The sequence below is a fragment of the Babylonia areolata genome, chromosome 19 (genome assembly GCF_041734735.1).
Source record: "Babylonia areolata isolate BAREFJ2019XMU chromosome 19, ASM4173473v1, whole genome shotgun sequence".
Lineage (NCBI taxonomy): Eukaryota > Metazoa > Mollusca > Gastropoda > Neogastropoda > Buccinidae > Babylonia > Babylonia areolata.
In genome coordinates, this window is record NC_134894.1 from 63,861,348 (window position 1) to 63,881,347 (window position 20,000).

The 20,000-nt window shown below is 41.4% G+C and overlaps 1 protein-coding gene across 1 annotated transcript in view; it reads right to left on the reverse strand.

Moving 5' to 3' along the window:
* LOC143293937 (ras-related protein Rab-28-like) overlaps nt 1–18,401 on the reverse strand; it is a 21,136-nt gene extending 2,735 nt beyond the window's left edge. The window contains exons 1-6 of the mRNA XM_076605328.1: nt 17,977–18,401; nt 16,382–16,478; nt 11,310–11,398; nt 10,157–10,283; nt 5,061–5,164; nt 1–1,791 (exon numbers count right to left, since the gene is read on the reverse strand). The exon at nt 1–1,791 is cut by the window's left edge and continues 2,735 nt beyond it. Coding sequence (XP_076461443.1) covers nt 1,612–1,791; nt 5,061–5,164; nt 10,157–10,283; nt 11,310–11,398; nt 16,382–16,478; nt 17,977–18,051 — 672 coding nt within the window. The 5' untranslated portion in view covers nt 18,052–18,401 and the 3' untranslated portion in view covers nt 1–1,611. The remainder of the gene's footprint in view (nt 1,792–5,060; nt 5,165–10,156; nt 10,284–11,309; nt 11,399–16,381; nt 16,479–17,976) is intronic.
* Between the last annotated feature and the right edge of the window lie 1,599 nt (nt 18,402–20,000).

Here is a 20,000-nt window from a genome sequence, read left to right on the forward strand (position 1 = left end):
TCTGCCAAGCAGATGCCTGACTAGCAGCGTAACCCAGCGCACTTAGTCAGGCCTTGAGAAAAAAAAGAAGAAAAAAAAGGGTGAATAAATAAAAGATAAATACATAAAAAAATAACTACTACCACTACATAAAAAAATAACTACTACCACTACTAATAATATGTATAAGGCGCAAAAAACGTGATGAAGTCAACTATAAGCGTACATAAATAAATAAATAAATAATAATTATAATATAAAAAAGTAGTAGCAATAATAATAATAATAAGAAGAAGAAGAAGAAGAAGAAGAAATAAATAACTAAAGGAAGTGAGACAACTGTGAGCAAAAGGAAAACATAACTAATGAGCACACAACACACACTGCAATACAAACTTCAACGATGAAACATTCACATGATGGAAAAAAACCAAACCTCTAGTACACACCACCACCATCAACACTTCAACGATGACATATTCACATGATGAAAAAAACAACAAGAAACACACCACCATGGACACTTTAACGATGACACATTCACATGATAAAAGAATACTTTGGTAAACAACATATCACGGTCATATCACACTGGTCATGTACATGCACTCAGGTCAATACTGACAGTTGAGATCAACACGTCTTTCACCACAGCAAGGTTTCTTTGGAAAACCTCATCCTTCCATTCAAAACATTCTCACCCTGGAAAGCTGACGTCCACAAAAAAACTAGTGACATGCCAGGATATTTTGTTGGTGTTTGTGGAAATATCAAAAACAGAAGGGAACAAACAATTTCTCAAAAGAGGAAAATTTCATCAAAGGAGCAGATTTTATCTCAGGGTAAATTGCAAACCACAAAAATGTCAGAGGGAAACAATAGTTTTATATACAGAAAAAAGTATAAAGGTCAAATGTTGGTATCTGAAATATATATTTTAAAGCTCTCTCACACAAATAGTGAGTGCCTATGTGGGAATGTGTGAGTTTGTGATAAAAGCTGATCATTTAGTTTACAAAATTCATTTGTGAAACAAGGTCTTCAGCATTTGTGAAACAATGTCTTCAGCATTTGTGAAACAAGGTCTTCAGCATTTGTGAAACAGTCTTCTATATGCTTCTGTCTTGACAACACTTTCTGACATGGGATCACATGCACACACAAAACATGACAGGTCTTTGTTCAAGGCTGGCTTGGAATTTGTACATGACGGGACACAAGGTCTGTCGATTCCACTGAAAGCCACCATGTGTATGTCAGCTCTTGCAAATGTCATACTTGTCAATCTTCCTTCTCCACTCGATTTTTGTCTTAAGTGACGCCTCTTCTGTTGAGCTTTCGTTTCATTTGTCTATGTTTTTCCTATCTGTCATTTGTTCACTTTTTCCCTCATTGTTTTCGTGCTTCCCTGGTTTTTTGGGTGTTGTTTTTTCTGATATTGTTGTAGTTGTAGTTTTGATATTCGTGTGTTGTCTTCTGTCTTTCTTTTTTATTCTTGACTTTTAAAACTGACATTGTCTAATGGGTGAAACTTTAGCCCTGACCAAAAGAACAGGGCCTGTTTTCCACAAGACTTGAGGAGTATCTGCCATCAAAATGGATGGGTATCCACACGGCTGCAGGGTTCCGGTGTCACTGGATGGAGCAGAGAGAGCTCTTGGTGCCCTTGGCGGCAGGCCTGGTGACGGGGGCGCGGTCGTTCTTGTGGTGGATGACCTCAGCCTTGACCACGCGGTGCTGCTGTTCCAGCTCAGGGCGGGTCAGCTTGATCCGCAGGATGTCCGCCGCCACGCGCTGGAAGCACAGGTTCACCTGCCCACCCCCACACACAGCACACGTCAGGTTTTTCTTTGTTAGTTGTTTTTTTTGCTGTTCACCTGCCCACCCCCACACACAGCACACGTCAGGTTTTTCTTTGTTAGGTTTGTTTTTTTTGCTGTTCACCTGCCCACCCCCACACACAGCACACGTCAGGTTTTTCTTTGTCAGGTTTGTTTTTTTTGCTGTTCACCTGCCCACCCCCACACACAGCACACGTCAGGTTTTTCTTTGTTAGTTGTTTTTTTTTGCTGTTCACCTGCCCACCCCCACACACAGCACACGTCAGGTTTTTCTTTGTTAGTTGTTTTTTTTTGCTGTTCACCTGCCCACCCCCACACACAGCACACGTCAGGTTTTTCTTTGTTAGTTGTTTTTTTTGCTGTTCACCTGCCCACCCCCACACACAGCACACGTCAGGTTTTTCTTTGTCAGGTTTGTTTTTTTTGCTGTTCACCTGCCCACCCCCACACACAGCACACGTCAGGTTTTTCTTTGTTAGGTTTGTTTTTTTTGCTGTTCACCTGCCCACCCCCACACACAGCACACGTCAGGTTTTTCTTTGTTGTTTTTTTTTGCTGTTCACCTGCCCACCCCCACACACAGCACACGTCAGGTTTTTCTTTGTTAGTTGTTTTTTTTGTTGTTCACCTGCCCACCCACACACAGCACACGTCAGGTTTTTCTTTGTTAGTTGTTTTTTTTGCTGTTCACCTGCCCACCCCCACACACAGCACACGTCAGGTTTTTCTTTGTTAGGTTTTTTTTGCTGTTCACCTGCCCACCCACACACACAGCACACGTCAGGTTTTTCTTTGTTAGTTGTTTTTGTTGTTGTTCACCTGCCCACCCACACACACAGCACACGTCAGGTTTTTCTTTGTTAGTTGTTTTTTTTGCTGTTCACCTGCCCACCCCCACACACAGCACATGTCAGGTTTTTCTTTGTTAGTTGTTTTTGTTGTTGTTCACCTGCCCACCCACACACACAGCACACGTCAGGTTTTTCTTTGTTAGTTGTTTTTGTTGTTGTTCACCTGCCCACCCACACACACAGCACACGTCAGGTTTTTCTTTGTTAGTTGTTTTTTTTGCTGTTCACCTGCCCACCCACACACAGCACACGTCAGGTTTTTCTTTGTTAGTTGTTTTTTTTGCTGTTCACCTGCCCACCCCCACACAGCACACGTCAGGTTTTTCTTTGTTAGTTGTTTTTTTTGCTGTTCACCTGCCCACCCACACACAGCACACGTCAGGTTTTTCTTTGTTGTTTTTTTTGCTGTTCACCTGCCCACCCCCACACAGCACACGTCAGGTTTTTCTTTGTTAGTTGTTTTTTTTGCTGTTCACCTGCCCACCCCCACACAGCACACGTCAGGTTTTTCTTTGTTCCTTTGTTTGTTTGTTTGCTTTGATGGGCACAACCAAGTGGTTAAAGCGCTGGACTTTCAATCTGAGGGTCCCGGGTTCAAATCTCGGTAACAGCGCTTGGTGGGTAAAGGGTGGAGATTTTTTTCTGATCTCCCAGGCCAACAGATGTGCAGACATGCTTGTGCCTGAACCCCCTTCGTGTGTATAACCAAGCAGAAGATCAAATACGCACGTTAAAGATCCTGTAATCCATGTCAGCGTTCGGTGGGTTATGGAAACAAGAACATACCCAGCATGCACCCCTCTGAAAACGGAGTATGGCTGCGTATGCAGGTAAAAGCCCACTGGTGTACATAGCAGTGAACGTAGGAGAAGAACCCACACATCACACGTCAGCGGTTTTTTGTTTGTTTTTTTGTTTTTTGGTGTTAGTGGGCGGTGACTCACAAATTCATTTGTTTGCACAAGTGGGTTTTTATGAGTATGACTGTTATAACCACGCCATGAAGGTGGTCATACTCCATTTTATGATGGAAGGGGGGTGAGGGGGAGTTTCATGTCCAGTACATTCTTGTTTCCATAACCCACCAAACACCCACGTGGATTACGGCATTTTTAATGTACGCGTTTCACCTCTATATACTCTTTGATGCTAAATATTTTTTGTTTGTTTATTATGCTCACTATGTTCTGTCTGTCTGTTACGCAAGCTTTTTTCTACTTGTGTTTTATGCCATGTTCTGTCTGCCTTTTCTGCAAGCTTTTTTCTACTTGTGTTTTATGCCATGTTCTGTCTGCCTTTTCTGCAAGCTTTTTTCTACTTGTGTTTTATGCCATGTTCTGTCTGCCTTTTCTGCAAGCTTTATTCTACTTGTGTTTTATGCCATGTTCTGTCTGCCTTTTCTGCAAGCTTTTTTCTACTTGTATTTTATGCCATATTCTGTTTGTCTTTTCTGCAAGCTTTTTTCTACTTGTGTTTTATGCCATGTTCTGTCTGCCTTTTCTGCAAGCTTTTTTCTACTTGTATTTTATGCCATATTCTGTTTGTCTTTTCTGCTCACTCCATTCTGTCTGCCTTTTATGTCCACTGTATATCATATTCGGTTTGCCTTTTATGTCCACTGTATATCATATTCGGTTTGCCTTTTATGTCCACTGAATATCATATTCTGTTTACCCTTTATGTCCACTGTATGAATCATTCTGTCTTTTATGTCCACTGTATAAATCATTCTGTCTTTTATGTCCACTGTATATCATATTCTGTTTGCCTTTTATGTCCACTGTATAAATCATTCTGTCTTTTATGTCCACTATATATCATATTCTGTTTGCCTTTTATGTCCACTGTATATCATATTCTGTTTGCCTTTTATGTCCACTGTATATCATATTCTGTTTGCCTTTTATGTCCACTGAATGAATCATTCTGTCTTTTATGTCCACTGTATATCATATTCTGTTTGCCTTTTATGTCCACTGAATGAATCATTCTGTCTTTTATGTCCACTGTATATCATATTCTGTTTGCCTTTTATGTCCACTGTATATCATATTCTGTTTACCCTTTATGTCCACTGTATGAATCATTCTGTCTTTTATGTCCACTATATATCATATTCTGTTTGCCTTTTATGTCCACTATATAAAATATTCTGTTTGTCTATTACGACCATTAATCTATGTTCTGTTTGTATGCCCACCGTATTCTGATTGCATTTTACGCCTGCTGTGCTCTGTCCATCAGTCAGGTATCTGCTTCAGTCCACATGTTTGTCGCATCCTTCAAATGGATAATGCACAGTGTCCTGTCTTTAAAAAAACAACAAACATGTTTGACAGTTTGACATCATCTTTTTTTTTAAAACAGCTTTTGTGTGACTTTGACTTACGGACTCGCCCGTCCTGGCGGACACGAAGTAGCTGGTCATTTTGTTCTCCTGGGCAAACTTCTGATGCTTGTCCTGTTTCACCGTCCTCATGTGCTCCAGGTCCACTGCACACAGCACAGCGCGCACTGCAGGGACACGTGTACATGTAGGGACACATCCCACATTATAGCGACACATGTACATGTAGGGACACACGTCACATTACAGTGACACATGTACATGTTGGGACACATCCCACATTATAGTGACACGTGTACATGTAGGGACACACCTCACATTATAGCGACACGTGTACATGTAGGGACACACCTCACATTACAGTGACATGTGTACATGTAGGGACACACCTCACATTACAGTGACATGTGTACATGTAGGGACACATCCCACATTATAGCGACACGTGTACATGTAGGGACACACCTCACATTACAGTGACACATGTACATGTAGGGACACATCCCACATTATAGCGACACGTGTACATGTAGGGACACACCTCACATTACAGTGACACGTGTACATGTAGGGATACACCTCACATTAGAGTGACGTGTACATGTAGGGACACACCTCACATTACAGTGACATGTGTACATGTAGGGACACATCCCACATTATAGCGACACGTGTACATGTAGGGACACACCTCACATTACAGTGACATGTGTACATGTAGGGACACACCTCACATTACAGTGACATGTGTACATGTAGGGACACACCTCACATTACAGTGACATGTGTACATGTAGGGACACACCTCACATTACAGTGACACGTGTACATGTAGGGACACACCTCACATTACAGCGACATGTGTACATGTAGGGACACACCTCACATTACAGTGACATGTGTACATGTAGGGACACACCTCACATTACAGTGACATGTGTACATGTAGTGACACACCTCACATTACAGAGACACGTGTACATGTAGGGACACACCTCACATTACAGTGACATGTGTACATGTAGGGACACACCTCACATTACAGTGACATGTGTACATGTAGGGACACACCTCACATTACAGCAACACGTGTACAGGTAGGGACACACCTCACATTACAGTGACACGTGTACATGTAGGGACACACCTCACATTACAGTGACACGTGTACCTGTAGAGACACATCCCACATTATAGCGACACGTGTACATGTAGTGACACACCTCACATTACAGTGACACGTGTACATGTAGGGACACACCTCACATTACAGCGACATGTGTACATGTAGGGACACACCTCACATTACAGTGACATGTGTACATGTAGGGACACACCTCACATTACAGTGACATGTGTACATGTAGGGACACACCTTACATTACAGCGAGATGTGTACATGTCGGGACACACCTCACATTACAGTGACATGTGTACATGTAGGGACACACCTCACATTACAGTGACACGTGTACATGTAGGGACACACCTCACATTACAGCGACATGTGTACATGTCGGGACACACCTCACATTACAGTGACATGTGTACATGTAGGGACACACCTCACACAGGGCAGTGTTTTCCTTGCACTTTAGTTCCAAGCAGGTGGCGCTGACTTATCTGAAGACAGAAAAGAATTGAGGAAACAGCTTCAGGCTCTGGTAAACTCCAGACCTACGGAATAACCCAGAGCGGCAGAACAGAAGAACGACCTGAGCAGAGTAAAGCCATGCATAGCGCGCTGTGGAATGGGATTCTGCCAGTACATGTGCCTGATAAGACGGGGCCAGCCTCTGACCTGGCAGGCCTTGTACAGGCCACCTGGTGAGGAGGAGATGGAGAGAGGGAAAGATCCCATAATTCCCACACACTACTTCTCACACTCACACAACGGTGCCAGTATGGTGTGTCTGTGAATATTTGCATTTACACGAGGGAATCTTTCTCTCTCTCTATAGTACACACACACATACACACACACACACACACACACACACACACACACACACACACACACACATACTCACATCTATCTACCTATCTATCTATCTCTCTATCTATCTGTCTCCAACTCACAGATCAACCCTCCATTATCTTCTACCTTTTGAACAATAACATTAAGATTTCAAAATCAATGCTTTAACTAAATGCCTACAATCACCAGTATGTGTGACAAGATATGAAACAAAATACACACTGCACCCACACACAGACACACACACACACACACTTGAGCTAATCAAAACTGCTATGAAAAGTACTACTACTTTGACTAGCGCTTCCACTACCACCACAATTACAGCTATACCTAATGCTGCTGCTACTACTGTTGCAATGTTTCTTAACTTTTTATTTTTCTAAATATCAAATGTAACTTTCTTCGGCAATGCTGTAAAGTAGAAGGATTATACTCTACACATGTCACCACCACCTCACGAGAGTGACTCAGCTTCCTGGCACAGACTCAGTGTGTAGCACCTGCCTCACATAGACATTGAATTGTCAGTTAATTAAGTCACTCACATACGTGCTACAGACACCAGCTTTCGTCAGGCGAAAAACAACACCTAGAGCTAGGATCATCACTATTTTTTATCCACAAAAAAACTGATTCACACTTTTTACAGAACCACAAACACAAGCAATCCAATGCATTAACGCACAGCCGAAAGACTGCAATAGCCGGGCAAAGCTGTCACCTAGACACAGCGTGCTGCGTGAGGTGTGCTCTGTGGCTGAACGGGTAAGGCAGGAGGCCATGTGCATGAAATAAAGGAGCCAGGACTAAACGAGTGATTTCGGAAAAGGGTGAACTGCCGTGCAAATTACAGAGGCATGTGTACGTGAAGGGACACACCATGCTCTGCAAGGACACGTGTACATGTAGGGACACAGCTCACATAACAGTGACATATGTACATGCAGGGACACACCTCACGTTACAGTGACACGTGTACATGTAGGGACACAGCTCACATTACAGTGACATGTGTACATGTAGGGACACACCTCACATTACAGTGACATGTGTACATGTAGGGACACACCTCAAATTAGAGTGAAACACACACCTCACATTACAGTGACAGTGTACATGAAGGGGACCACACCTCACATTACAGAGACACGTGCTACATGCTAGGGACCACACCTCACATTACAGCGACATGTGTACATCGTAGGGACACAGCTCAACATACCGCAACACGTTGTACATGTAGGGGACACACCTCACATTACAGTGACACGTTTCCATGTAGGGACACACCTCCACATTTACAGCAACACGTGTACATGTAGGGACACACCTCACCATTAGAGTGCAACAAGTACATGTAGAGACCACACCTCCACATTAGAGTGACCGTGTACATGGTAGGGACACACCTCACATTACAGTGACGTATACATGTAGGACAAACACCTCACATACAGAGACACGTGTACATGTAGGGACACACCTCACATTACAGTGACACGTGTACATGTAGGGACACACCTCACATTACAGTGAACATGTGTACATGTAGGGACACACCTCACATTAGAGTGAAACATGTACATGTAGGGACACACCTCACATTAGAGTGACGTGTACATGTAGGGACACACCTCACATTACAGTGACGTGTACATGTAGGGACACACCTCACATTACAGAGACACGTGTACATGTAGGGAAACACCTCACATTACAGAGACACGTGTACATGTAGGGACACACCTCACATTACAGTGACACGTGTACATGTAGGGACACACCTCACATTACAGAGACACGTGTACATGTAGGGACACACCTCACATTACAGTGACGTGTACATGTAGGGACACACCTCACATTACAGTGACACGTGTACATGTAGGGACACACCTCACATTACAGTGACACGTGTACATGTAGGGAAACACCTCACATTACAGTGACGTGTACATGTAGGGACACACCTCACATTACAGTGACATGTGTACATGTAGGGACACACCTCACATTACAGTGACATATGTACATGTAGGGACACACCTCACATTACAGTGACATATGTACATGTAGGGACACACCTCACATTACAGTGACATATGTACATGTAGGGACACACCTCACATTACAGTGACGTGTACATGTAGGGACACACCTCACATTACAGTGACATGTGTACATGTAGGGACACACCTCACATTACAGTGACATATGTACATGTAGGGACACACCTCACATTACAGTGACATATGTACATGTAGGGACACACCTCACATTACAGTGACATATGTACATGTAGGGACACACCTCACATTACAGTGACATATGTACATGTAGGGACACACCTCACATTACAGTGACATATGTACATGTAGGGACACACCTCACATTACAGTGACATATGTACATGTAGGGACACACCTCACATTACAGTGACATATGTACATGTAGGGACACACCTCACATTACAGTGACATATGTACATGTAGGGACACAGCTCACATTACAGTGACATGTACATGTAGGGAAACACCTCACATTACAGTGACACGTGTACATGTAGGGACACACCTCACATTACAGTGATACGTGTACATGTAGGGATACACCTCACATTACAGCGACATGTGTACATGTAGGGACACACCTCACATTACAGTGACACGATGCACGATGTCAGCCTGCATTTCATTATTTCAGTGTCATCAAAATGGGGAGGAAGTTGGCAGAATGGTTAAACAAGACGTTCAGCCGCCAATACACAGAGTCCCTGAGGGTGTGGGTTCGAATCCCACTCTAGCCCTTTCTCCAAAGCTTGACTGGAAAATCAAACTGAGCGTCTAGTCTTTCAGCTGAGACAATAAACCAAAGTCCTGTATGCAGCACTCACTTGGCGCACTGAAAAAGAACCCATGGCAATGGAGAGTGTTGTCCTCTTGCTAAATTCTGTAAAAAGAAATCCACTTTGATAGGTACACAAATATACAAGCATGCACTCAACACCTGACAAGCGTGTTGGGTCATACTGCTGTCAGGCATCTGCCTAGCAGATGTGGTGTAGCGACTATGGATTTGTCCTAACACAAATGACGCCTCCTTGAGGAACTGCGACTGGAAGTGAGACAATGATAATGAGGGTAAGAGCTGGACTGACCTTTGTTAGCCAGCAGGGCCACGTGAGGCAGGGGCCCCCCAGCACACACCTTCTTCACAGCGTTGTACCAGTCCTCCAGGTTCTCAAAGCTGGAGTAGTTGGTGATGTCATACACCAGGATCACGCCCTGATCACAGTATCACATGTGTCAGGGTGTGTCAGGATGTTTCAGGGTGTGTCAGGATGTTTCAGGGTGTGTCAGGATGCTTCAGGGTGTGTCAAGATGTTTCAGGATGTGTCAAGGTGTTTCAGGGTGTGTCGGGGTGTGTCAAGGTGTTTCAGGGTGTGTCAAGATGTTTCAGGGTGTGTCAAGGTGTTTCAGGGTGTTTCAGGGTGTGTCAAGATGTTTCAGGGTGTGTCAAGGTGTTTCAGGGTGTGTCAGGATGTTTCAGGATGTGTCAGGGTGTGTCAGGATGTGTCAGGGTGTGTCAGGATGTGTCAGGGTGTGTGTCAGGGTGTGTCAAGGTGTTTCAGGGTGTGTCAGGGTGTTTCAGGATGTGTCAAGGTGTGTCAGGGTGTGTCAAGGTGTTCCCAGGTGTGTCAGGATGTGTCAGGGTGTTTCAGGATGTATCAGGGTGTTTCAGGGCATGTCAGGATGTTTCAGGGTGTGTCAGGATGTTTCAGTGTGTCAGGATGTTTCAGGATGTTTCAGGGTGTGTCAGGATGTTTCAGGGTGTGTCAGGATGTTACAGGATGCGTCAGGATGTTTCAGGGTGTGTCAGGATGTTACAGGATGCGTCAGGATGTTTCAGGGTGTGTCAGGATGTTTCAGGGTGTGCTGGGAAGTTTCAGTCCAGCATAGCTGGAGTGCGGGACAATATGTCTTGTTGTACATGGAGTGTTTGCCTTTTAAACTCACATACCAGCACAAGTGCAGCGCCTGCATACGCACACACACGTGCACAAGCACTCACACACATGTGCACACACATGTGCACAAGCACTCACACACATGTGCACAAGCACTCTCACACATGTGCACAAGCACTCACACACATGCATTTGCAGACACACCTCTAGCCCTCCATTCATCAAATAAATGGAAACAGGTACAACGAGGGAGACCAACTGATAGAAAGAGACAGAGGGACAGAGACAGCAAGAGAGACAGAAAGAAAATGCACATGATCATCACACCAACAAGCACACTCACGTGAGCCCCAAAAATGTAGTTTGAGAGCATGGTGCTGCCGATGGTCTGACCTCCAATGTCCCAGATCTCCAGGGCCACATGGACTGAGCCTGCCCACAGGATAATGTAATGCAATAGCTGAATGGTTAAAGCGTTGGACTTTCAATCTGAGGGTCCCGGGTTCGAATCTCGGTGATCGCGCCTGGTGGGTAAAGGGTGGAGATTTTTCCGATCTCCAAGGTCAACATATGTGCAGACCTGCTAGTGCCTGAACCCCCTTTGTGTGTATATGCACGCAGAAGATCAAATATGCACGTTAAAGATCCTGTAATCCTTGTCAGCGTTCAGTGGGTTATGGAAACAAGAACATACTCAGCATATATGTCTGAGTGTGTATGTGTGCGTGCCTGAAATGCGACTGAATGACACAGGAAACGAATGATGAGCACCCAGTGGCAGCCGTCAGTCGGCTCTACCCAGGTAGACAGCCTGTTGTGCAAATGACCCCGTGTTTGTAAAGCGCTTAGAGCTTGGTCTCTGACCGAGGATAGGTGCTATATAAGTATCCATATCAATCAATCAATCAATCAATATATTGTTTATAGTCTGACTACACAGATATAGCATACCCACAGGATACATGTAGATATATTGTTTATAGTCTGACTACATAGATATAGCATGACCATATGATACATGTAGATATATTGTTTATAGTCTGACTACATAGATATAGCATGACCATATGATACATGTAGATATATTGTTTATAGTCTGACTACATAGATATAGCATGACCATATGATACATGTAGATATATTGTTTACAGTCTGACTACATAGATATAGCACAACCACAGGATACGTGTAGATATATTGTTTATAGTCTGACTACATAGATATAGCATGACCATATGATACATGTAGATATATTGTTTATAGTCTGACTACATAGATATAGCATGACCATATGATACATGTAATGATATATTGTTTATAGTCTGACTACATAGATATAGCATGACCATGTGATACATGTAGATATATTGTTTATAGTCTGACTACATGGATATAGCATGACCATATGATACATGTAGATATATTGTTCATTGTCTGACTACATACATATAGCATGGCTATATGATACATGTAATGATATATTGTTTATAGTCTGACTACATAGATATAGCATGACCATATGATACATGTAATGATATATTGTTTATAGTCTGACTACATAGATATAGCATGACCATGTGATACATGTAGATATATTGTTTATAGTCTGACTACATAGATATAGCATGACCATGATACATGTAGATATATTGTTTATAGTCTGACTACATATATATAGCATGACCATGTGATACATGTAGGTATATTGTTTATAGTCTGACTACATAGATATAGCATGACCATATGATACATGTAGATATATTGTTTATAGTCTGACTACATGGATATAGCATGACCATATGATACATGTAATGATATATTGTTCATTGTCTGACTACATAGATATAGCATGACCATGTGATACATGTAGGTATATTGTTTATAGTCTGACTACATAGATATAGCATGACCATATGATACATGTAGGTATATTGTTTATAGTCTGACTACATGGATATAGCATGACCATATGATACATGTAATGATATATTGTTCATTGTCTGACTACATAGATATAGCATGACCATGTGATACATGTAGGTATATTGTTTATAGTCTGACTACATAGATATAGCATGACCATATGATACATGTAGGTATATTGTTTATAGTCTGACTACATGGATATAGCATGACCATATGATACATGTAGATATATTGTTTATAGTCTGACTACATATATATAGCATGACCATGTGATACATGTAGGTATATTGTTTATAGTCTGACTACATAGATATAGCATGACCATATGATACATGTAGATATATTGTTTATAGTCTGACTACATATATATAGCATGACCATGTGATACATGTAGGTATATTGTTTATAGTCTGACTACATAGATATAGCATGACCATATGATACATGTAGGTATATTGTTTATAGTCTGACTACATGGATATAGCATGACCATATGATACATGTAATGATATATTGTTCATTGTCTGACTACATAGATATAGCATGACCATGTGATACATGTAGGTATATTGTTTATAGTCTGACTACATAGATATAGCATGACCATGTGATACATGTAGATATATTGTTTATAGTCTGACTACATAGATATAGCATGACCATGATACATGTAATGATACATTGTTCATAGTCTGACTACATACATATAGCATGGCTATATGATACATGTAATGATACATTGTTCATTGTCTGACTACATACATATAGCATGGCTATATGATACATGTAGATATAATGTTCACAGTCTGACTACATGGGTATAGCATTACCCACAGGATACATGTAGATATAATGTTCATAGTCTGACTACATGGGTATAGCATACCCACAGGATACATGTAGATATATTGTTTATAGTCTGACTACATGGACATAGTCTGCCATAGGATACATGTATCGTTATAAGTCTGACTACATGGAAATAGTGTGCCATAGGTTACATGTATCGTTATAAGTCTGACTACATGGAAATAGTGTGCCATAGGTTACATGTATTGTTCACAGTCTGACGACATGGGATAGGAATTTGGATACCATACGAATCTGGATACATGTACTACCTATTGTTTGACCCAATGTCCCACATCCCAAAGGTTCCATGCAAACGACCTGCCCAGGTCACCATGCATGCAACATGATACATACCCTTTTCACAAATTCACCCAAATTCACCATGGATGCAATATGACACATACCCTTTTCACAAATTCACCCAAATTCACCATGGATGCAATATGACACATACCCTTTTCACAAATTCGCCCAAATTCACCATGCATGCAACATGACACATACCCTTTTCACAAATTCACCCAAATTCACCATGGATGCAATATGGATATATGCACTGTTGCAGTCTGATCAAACTTACTACGCACTATGTATATATATGTACTGTTTACAGTCTGAACCTGAACATACCTACCTCTCTCTCTCTCACTCTCTCTCTCAACACACACACACACACACACACACATATATATATATATATATATACACACACACACACACACACACACACACACACACATATATATATATATATATATATATATATATATAAAATATAACACATACATACATACATACATACATAAACATACTACATTATCAACAGTGACTTACAACACACCTCCATATGAACAATGGATAAACTGAGAAAAAAAAAATTATCGTTATCATTATTATTATCATTATTATCGTTATCATTATCATTATTATTATTATCATGATTATCATTATTATTATTATCATTATCATAATCATCATAATGAGTATTTATACCTTGTCTTGAAAATAAGCCCTAGGCGTTTTACAAATAGAGCACATATGTAAATATCAAAAAGGAAAATTCAACACAAGATACCAAACATCATTAAAAATCATTCATCCAACCTCCCCCCCCCCCCCCTTTCCACCCCCACCCCCAACCCCCATCCGCTCCCCTTCCACATCCCCCCCCCCACACACACACACACACCTACAATACACACAAGCACACACGCATGCACACACACAAGTCATAGCACACAATTATAAATAGTACACAACAAAAAACACTACCAACAAATTCTGAAACTATCAAAATGCAAGAAGCTTCATTTTCAGCTGCAGTCTCAAGAGAGGTGTCAAAGCTTGTGGTCTGATCCACATACCCTACACAACACATCTTTAAAACGAAAACCACCCAAAAACCAACCAACAAACAAAAACCACATGTGCCTAACCTTCGCAGAAACTCAATGCACTGTTCAGGTCATGACAGCTTATCTTGTATTCCTAGGTTTGTATAACAGTTAAAACGTTGAAATATCAAAACATAATGTAATGAAATCAATAAACACAAAGGAAGTAAACACATAAAAACACAATAAAATGAAAGGTACGTAAAAGGCAAATGACTGAAAATAAAACAACAATTAAAATAAAAAGGGGCCTTGTCAGGATCCAAAAACTATGTAACTGACAGCTGAATATTTAAACTGCATGTGGGGCTGTCTCAGTCGCTGACCACTTCTCCGGCTTTACAACAACAGCATCAACAGTAACAACAACACAAACAACCAACAGTAACAACAACACAAACAACCAACAGTAACAACAACACAAACAACCAACAGTAACAGAAACAACAAAACTACCAACAGTTACAGTTACAACAACACAACCATCCAACAGTTACAGTAAAGCATCAACAACCAACAGTAACAATAACAAAGACAACCAACAGTTACAGTAAAGCATCAACAACCAACAGTAACAATAACAAAGACAACCAACAGTTACAGTAACAACACCACAACGAACCAACAACAATAACATCAATAATCAGCAGTAACAACACAACCAGTCTACAGTAACAGTAATAACGACAACCAACAGTTACAGTAACAACACCACAACGAACCAACAACAATAACAACATCAATAATCAGCAGTAACAACACAACCAGTCTACAGTAACAGTAATAACGACAACCAACAGTTACAGTAACAACACCACAACGAACCAACAACAACAATAACATCAATAATCAGCAGTAACAACACAACCAGTCTACAGTAACAATAACAAAGACAACCAACAGTTACAGTAACAACACCACAACGAACCACCAACAACAACATCAATAATCAACAGTAACAACACAACCAGTCTACAGTAACAGTAATAACGACAACCACTCAACAGTTACAGTAACAACACCACAACAAACCAACAACAATAACAACATCAATAATCAGCAGTAACAACACAACCAGTCTACAGTAACAGTAATAACGACAACCAACAGTTACAGTAACAACACCACAACAAACCAACAACAATAACAACACCAACAATCAACAGTAACAACAAAACCAGCCAACAGTAACAGTAACAATGACAACCAACAGTTACAGTTACAACACCACACAGTGTATCACCTGGCAGGACTATTCTCTTCAGATAGAAATCCAGACCAATTGTCTGCCCATACTGTTTCTGGAACTGCTCCTGTGCGTATCGCATGCATAGCGAAGTCTGCAACATGTCATGGAAAAAAAATGAAAGAAAGAAAAGAAAAGAAAAGAAAAGAAAGAGAAAAAAAGACGTTATAAAACAAACGGAAGGACATAAATAACTCTGTGCTATCTGCCTTCGACTCTCTTCACTGTCTTTGCAGTTTATGCACATCAGGTCATAACAGTGATGCAATGTTGGAAGGGAGACAATGGATAATAGGATGCCAACATTTTGTTGTTGTTGTTGTTGTTGTTGTTGTTCTTGGTATGCAGTTCTTGGTTTTTTTTCAAAAAGCTATTTAAAAAAATTATTATCATATTTAAAAAAAAATATTGAATAAGGACAATTGTTAGTCTGACTCTGATGCACAATTTCAGCTAAAAAAATGCAACAAAAAAACAAAACAACCAACCTCAAACAACCCCCAAAACAATTATAAAACAATGAAACAAGCACACACTTTTCTAAAATATGTGAGAGAGAGAGAGAGAGAGAGAGAGAGAATGAAATTCAATATAAAAAAAAATACATGGATACACAGACAGATGAATAGATAAATACCTAACTAGATTAATGTATACTTGACTGATATCTGTATCATTTTTAGTTTTATCCTAAAATCTGTTCAGAGGATCAGCAAAAGTGTGGGGAAACAAGGGATACTGGTTGGAAACACTGCAAATAAAGCAGGTCATCTACACTACTGCATATATTCAACACAACGAAAAATATTTTCTTCTTCTGCCAATAAACCTTTGCCTTAACTGATGCCTAGGAACAAAAAAATGATATCATTGGTCAGTTTGTGTATCAAAGGTTAATGCACAACATGCACTGTAATCACCACCACCATCTCACTCAACAGAAGCTCTTCAAACAGACTTCAACTTACAGACCTCTCAATTCACTGGGCACAACAAACTGATTTTAATAATTCATTTTAAAGGTGTAAATCTGTATTATCATAATTGTGAACAATGTTACTGAGCAACTGGTCCATATTCAGATTCATTGAGAAACATGCTGGTAATGTTTAGCTAAATCTCTCTCTCTCTCTCTCTCTCTCTCTCTCTCTCTCTATATATATATATATATATATATATATACACACACATATATATATACATACATATATATATATATATATATACACACACAGAGACAGATGTGTATATATATATATATATATATATATCTATCTCTATATATAAATATATATATATATATATATGTGTGTGTGTGTGTGTGTGTGTGTGTGTGTGTGTGTGCACCCTTGTCTAAAGTAAACAATCAAAAGGTACAAGTGCATCATGTAATCGATAATTATGTGGTGATAGTACTTCAACTGCACAAATTGATGTCATCCATCAACAAGCATGTTTACAACACTTTTTATGCTTCCTTGATATTTACATGTATCCATACGCAACACTATTACAACACACACATAATTTTCTCTGAGTCTGGAGGACGACAAACTGACAAAATCTTCCATTTTTTTCTCTTACCCACGTACCTTTCCGGAGGCGCCGTCACCCAAAATCACCAGCTTCAACTGTTGGTCTGGACCTTCCTCGTCAGAGTCTGACATGTTGGTGAAGACGTTTAACCCTTATTGGCTATCGATCCCCAACACACGCCCAGTATCGTTTTATCGTTCGATCTGCATGCCAAGGTCACGTGCCATTTCGTGTCAACATTGATGTTCACCTCCAGACATATTGGATTTCACGGGAAAAACAATGTCGCGCTTCGCTCGCTCTTTCGTGCGAAGTTCCCCAGTGTGACGAAACCTGTCAGCTCAGCATCAGTCAGTTTCTGAGCAAAGTCTGCTCCTTTTTGGTGCCTATTTCACGTAGCCCCGAGGAGAGAGAAAAAAAAAAATCATAAATACGGGAAAGAAATTGTAACACGTATCAGACCAACAATGTTTTTCGTAGCAACGGGCGCCCTTTCAAAGGGGGGCTACTCTACTATCTTTTGAATAAATTCCTCTGAGGTTAGGTCCCTTGTAATGAGGTGATTTGGGGTGGAGGGAGGAGGGCGGGTGGGGTGCTTTTTTTTTTGCTTTTTTTTTGTTGTGTATTTGTATTGTATTTGTATTTCTTGCTATCACAACAGATTTCTCTGCGTGAAATTCGGGCTGCTCTCCCCAGGGAGAGCGCGTCGCTACACTACAGCGCCACCCATTTTTGTATTTCAGTTTTCCTGAGTGCAGTTTTATTTGTTTTTCCCAACGAAGTGGATTTTTCTACAGAATTTTGTCAGGAACAACCATTTTGTTGCCGAGGGTTCTTTTACGTGCGCTAAGTGCATGCTGCACACGGGACATCGGTTTATCGTCTCACCCGATTGACTAGCGTCCAGACCACCACTCAAGGTCTAGTGGAGGGGGAGAAAACTATCGGGCGACTGAGCCGTGATTCGAACCAGCACGCTCAGATTCTCTCGCTTCCAAGGCGGACGCCTTACCTGTAGGCCATCACTCCATTGTGTAAACAAAGTGAGTCTATGTAATAACCCGGCTTCTTGTCTTGTCTTGTCTATAATCCTGTGGTAATCCCTGTACATGGCAACAATCCACAACTGATGGGGGGGCGGGGGGGGGGGGGTTCGCTCTAGGATGACTGATGTCTATCAGTGTACGACCGTTAGGCTCGCCTAGTTCAGCCAGGGAACCTGGACCCCACACAGCATCAGTCAAAAACAACAACAAAAAACAAACAAACAAAACAACAACAACAACAAAACAACAACAACAAAAACAACAGCAATAAAACAAACAAACAAACAAACAAAAAACAACCCAAAACAAAACAAAACAACCCCCCCCAAAAAAACAACCAAACCTGTCCTGTAGCTTTTCTATGTCTTATGCTCGCATCCAGGCCTCAATCCTGGTCTTGAAAGACTGATGGGAAATGGCTGATTATATGGTCTGGAATCTGGTTCCAGAGGGGGACAGCTGAAGGGAAGAAGGAGTGCCTGTGGGAGTCAGTGCGGGAGTTGGGGACCTGTAGTTTCTCTGGGTGGCCTCGGTCAGTTATATTTGTCCGCATTAAAGTACCTTCCCGGGGGGCCACCTCACCCAAACCACGCATGATCTTGTACATCATGGTGGCCTTGGCTGCAGTGTGGTGCAGTTTGAGGGGGTCAAGTTCCAGCCTGGTGATACGCTCAGTTGTCATGCATGATTCACCGAGCTGATCTCCAGGTTGGTTGTGAGATACTGTTGCGGGGGGTCCCAAACTGGTGCAGCATGCTCTAGGATAGACCTCACTAGCCCCTTGTAGCATGTTGTCTGGGTGGTGTTGGGGCATCCTCTCAGGTTACTGTACATGAAGGTGCTGGTCTTGTCTGCCTTTGCTGTTGTGGCCTGGATGTGTGCTCCCCAGTGAAGATCTTTAGGCAACTCTATGCCCAGGTATTTGGCTTTCTCCATCTTCTGGGGTTCCTCATCATGGAGATAGTAGGTGGTAGGAAAAGCTTTTTCTTCCCTGGCACTGAGAGGACATGGCACTTGCTGGCACTGAATCACAT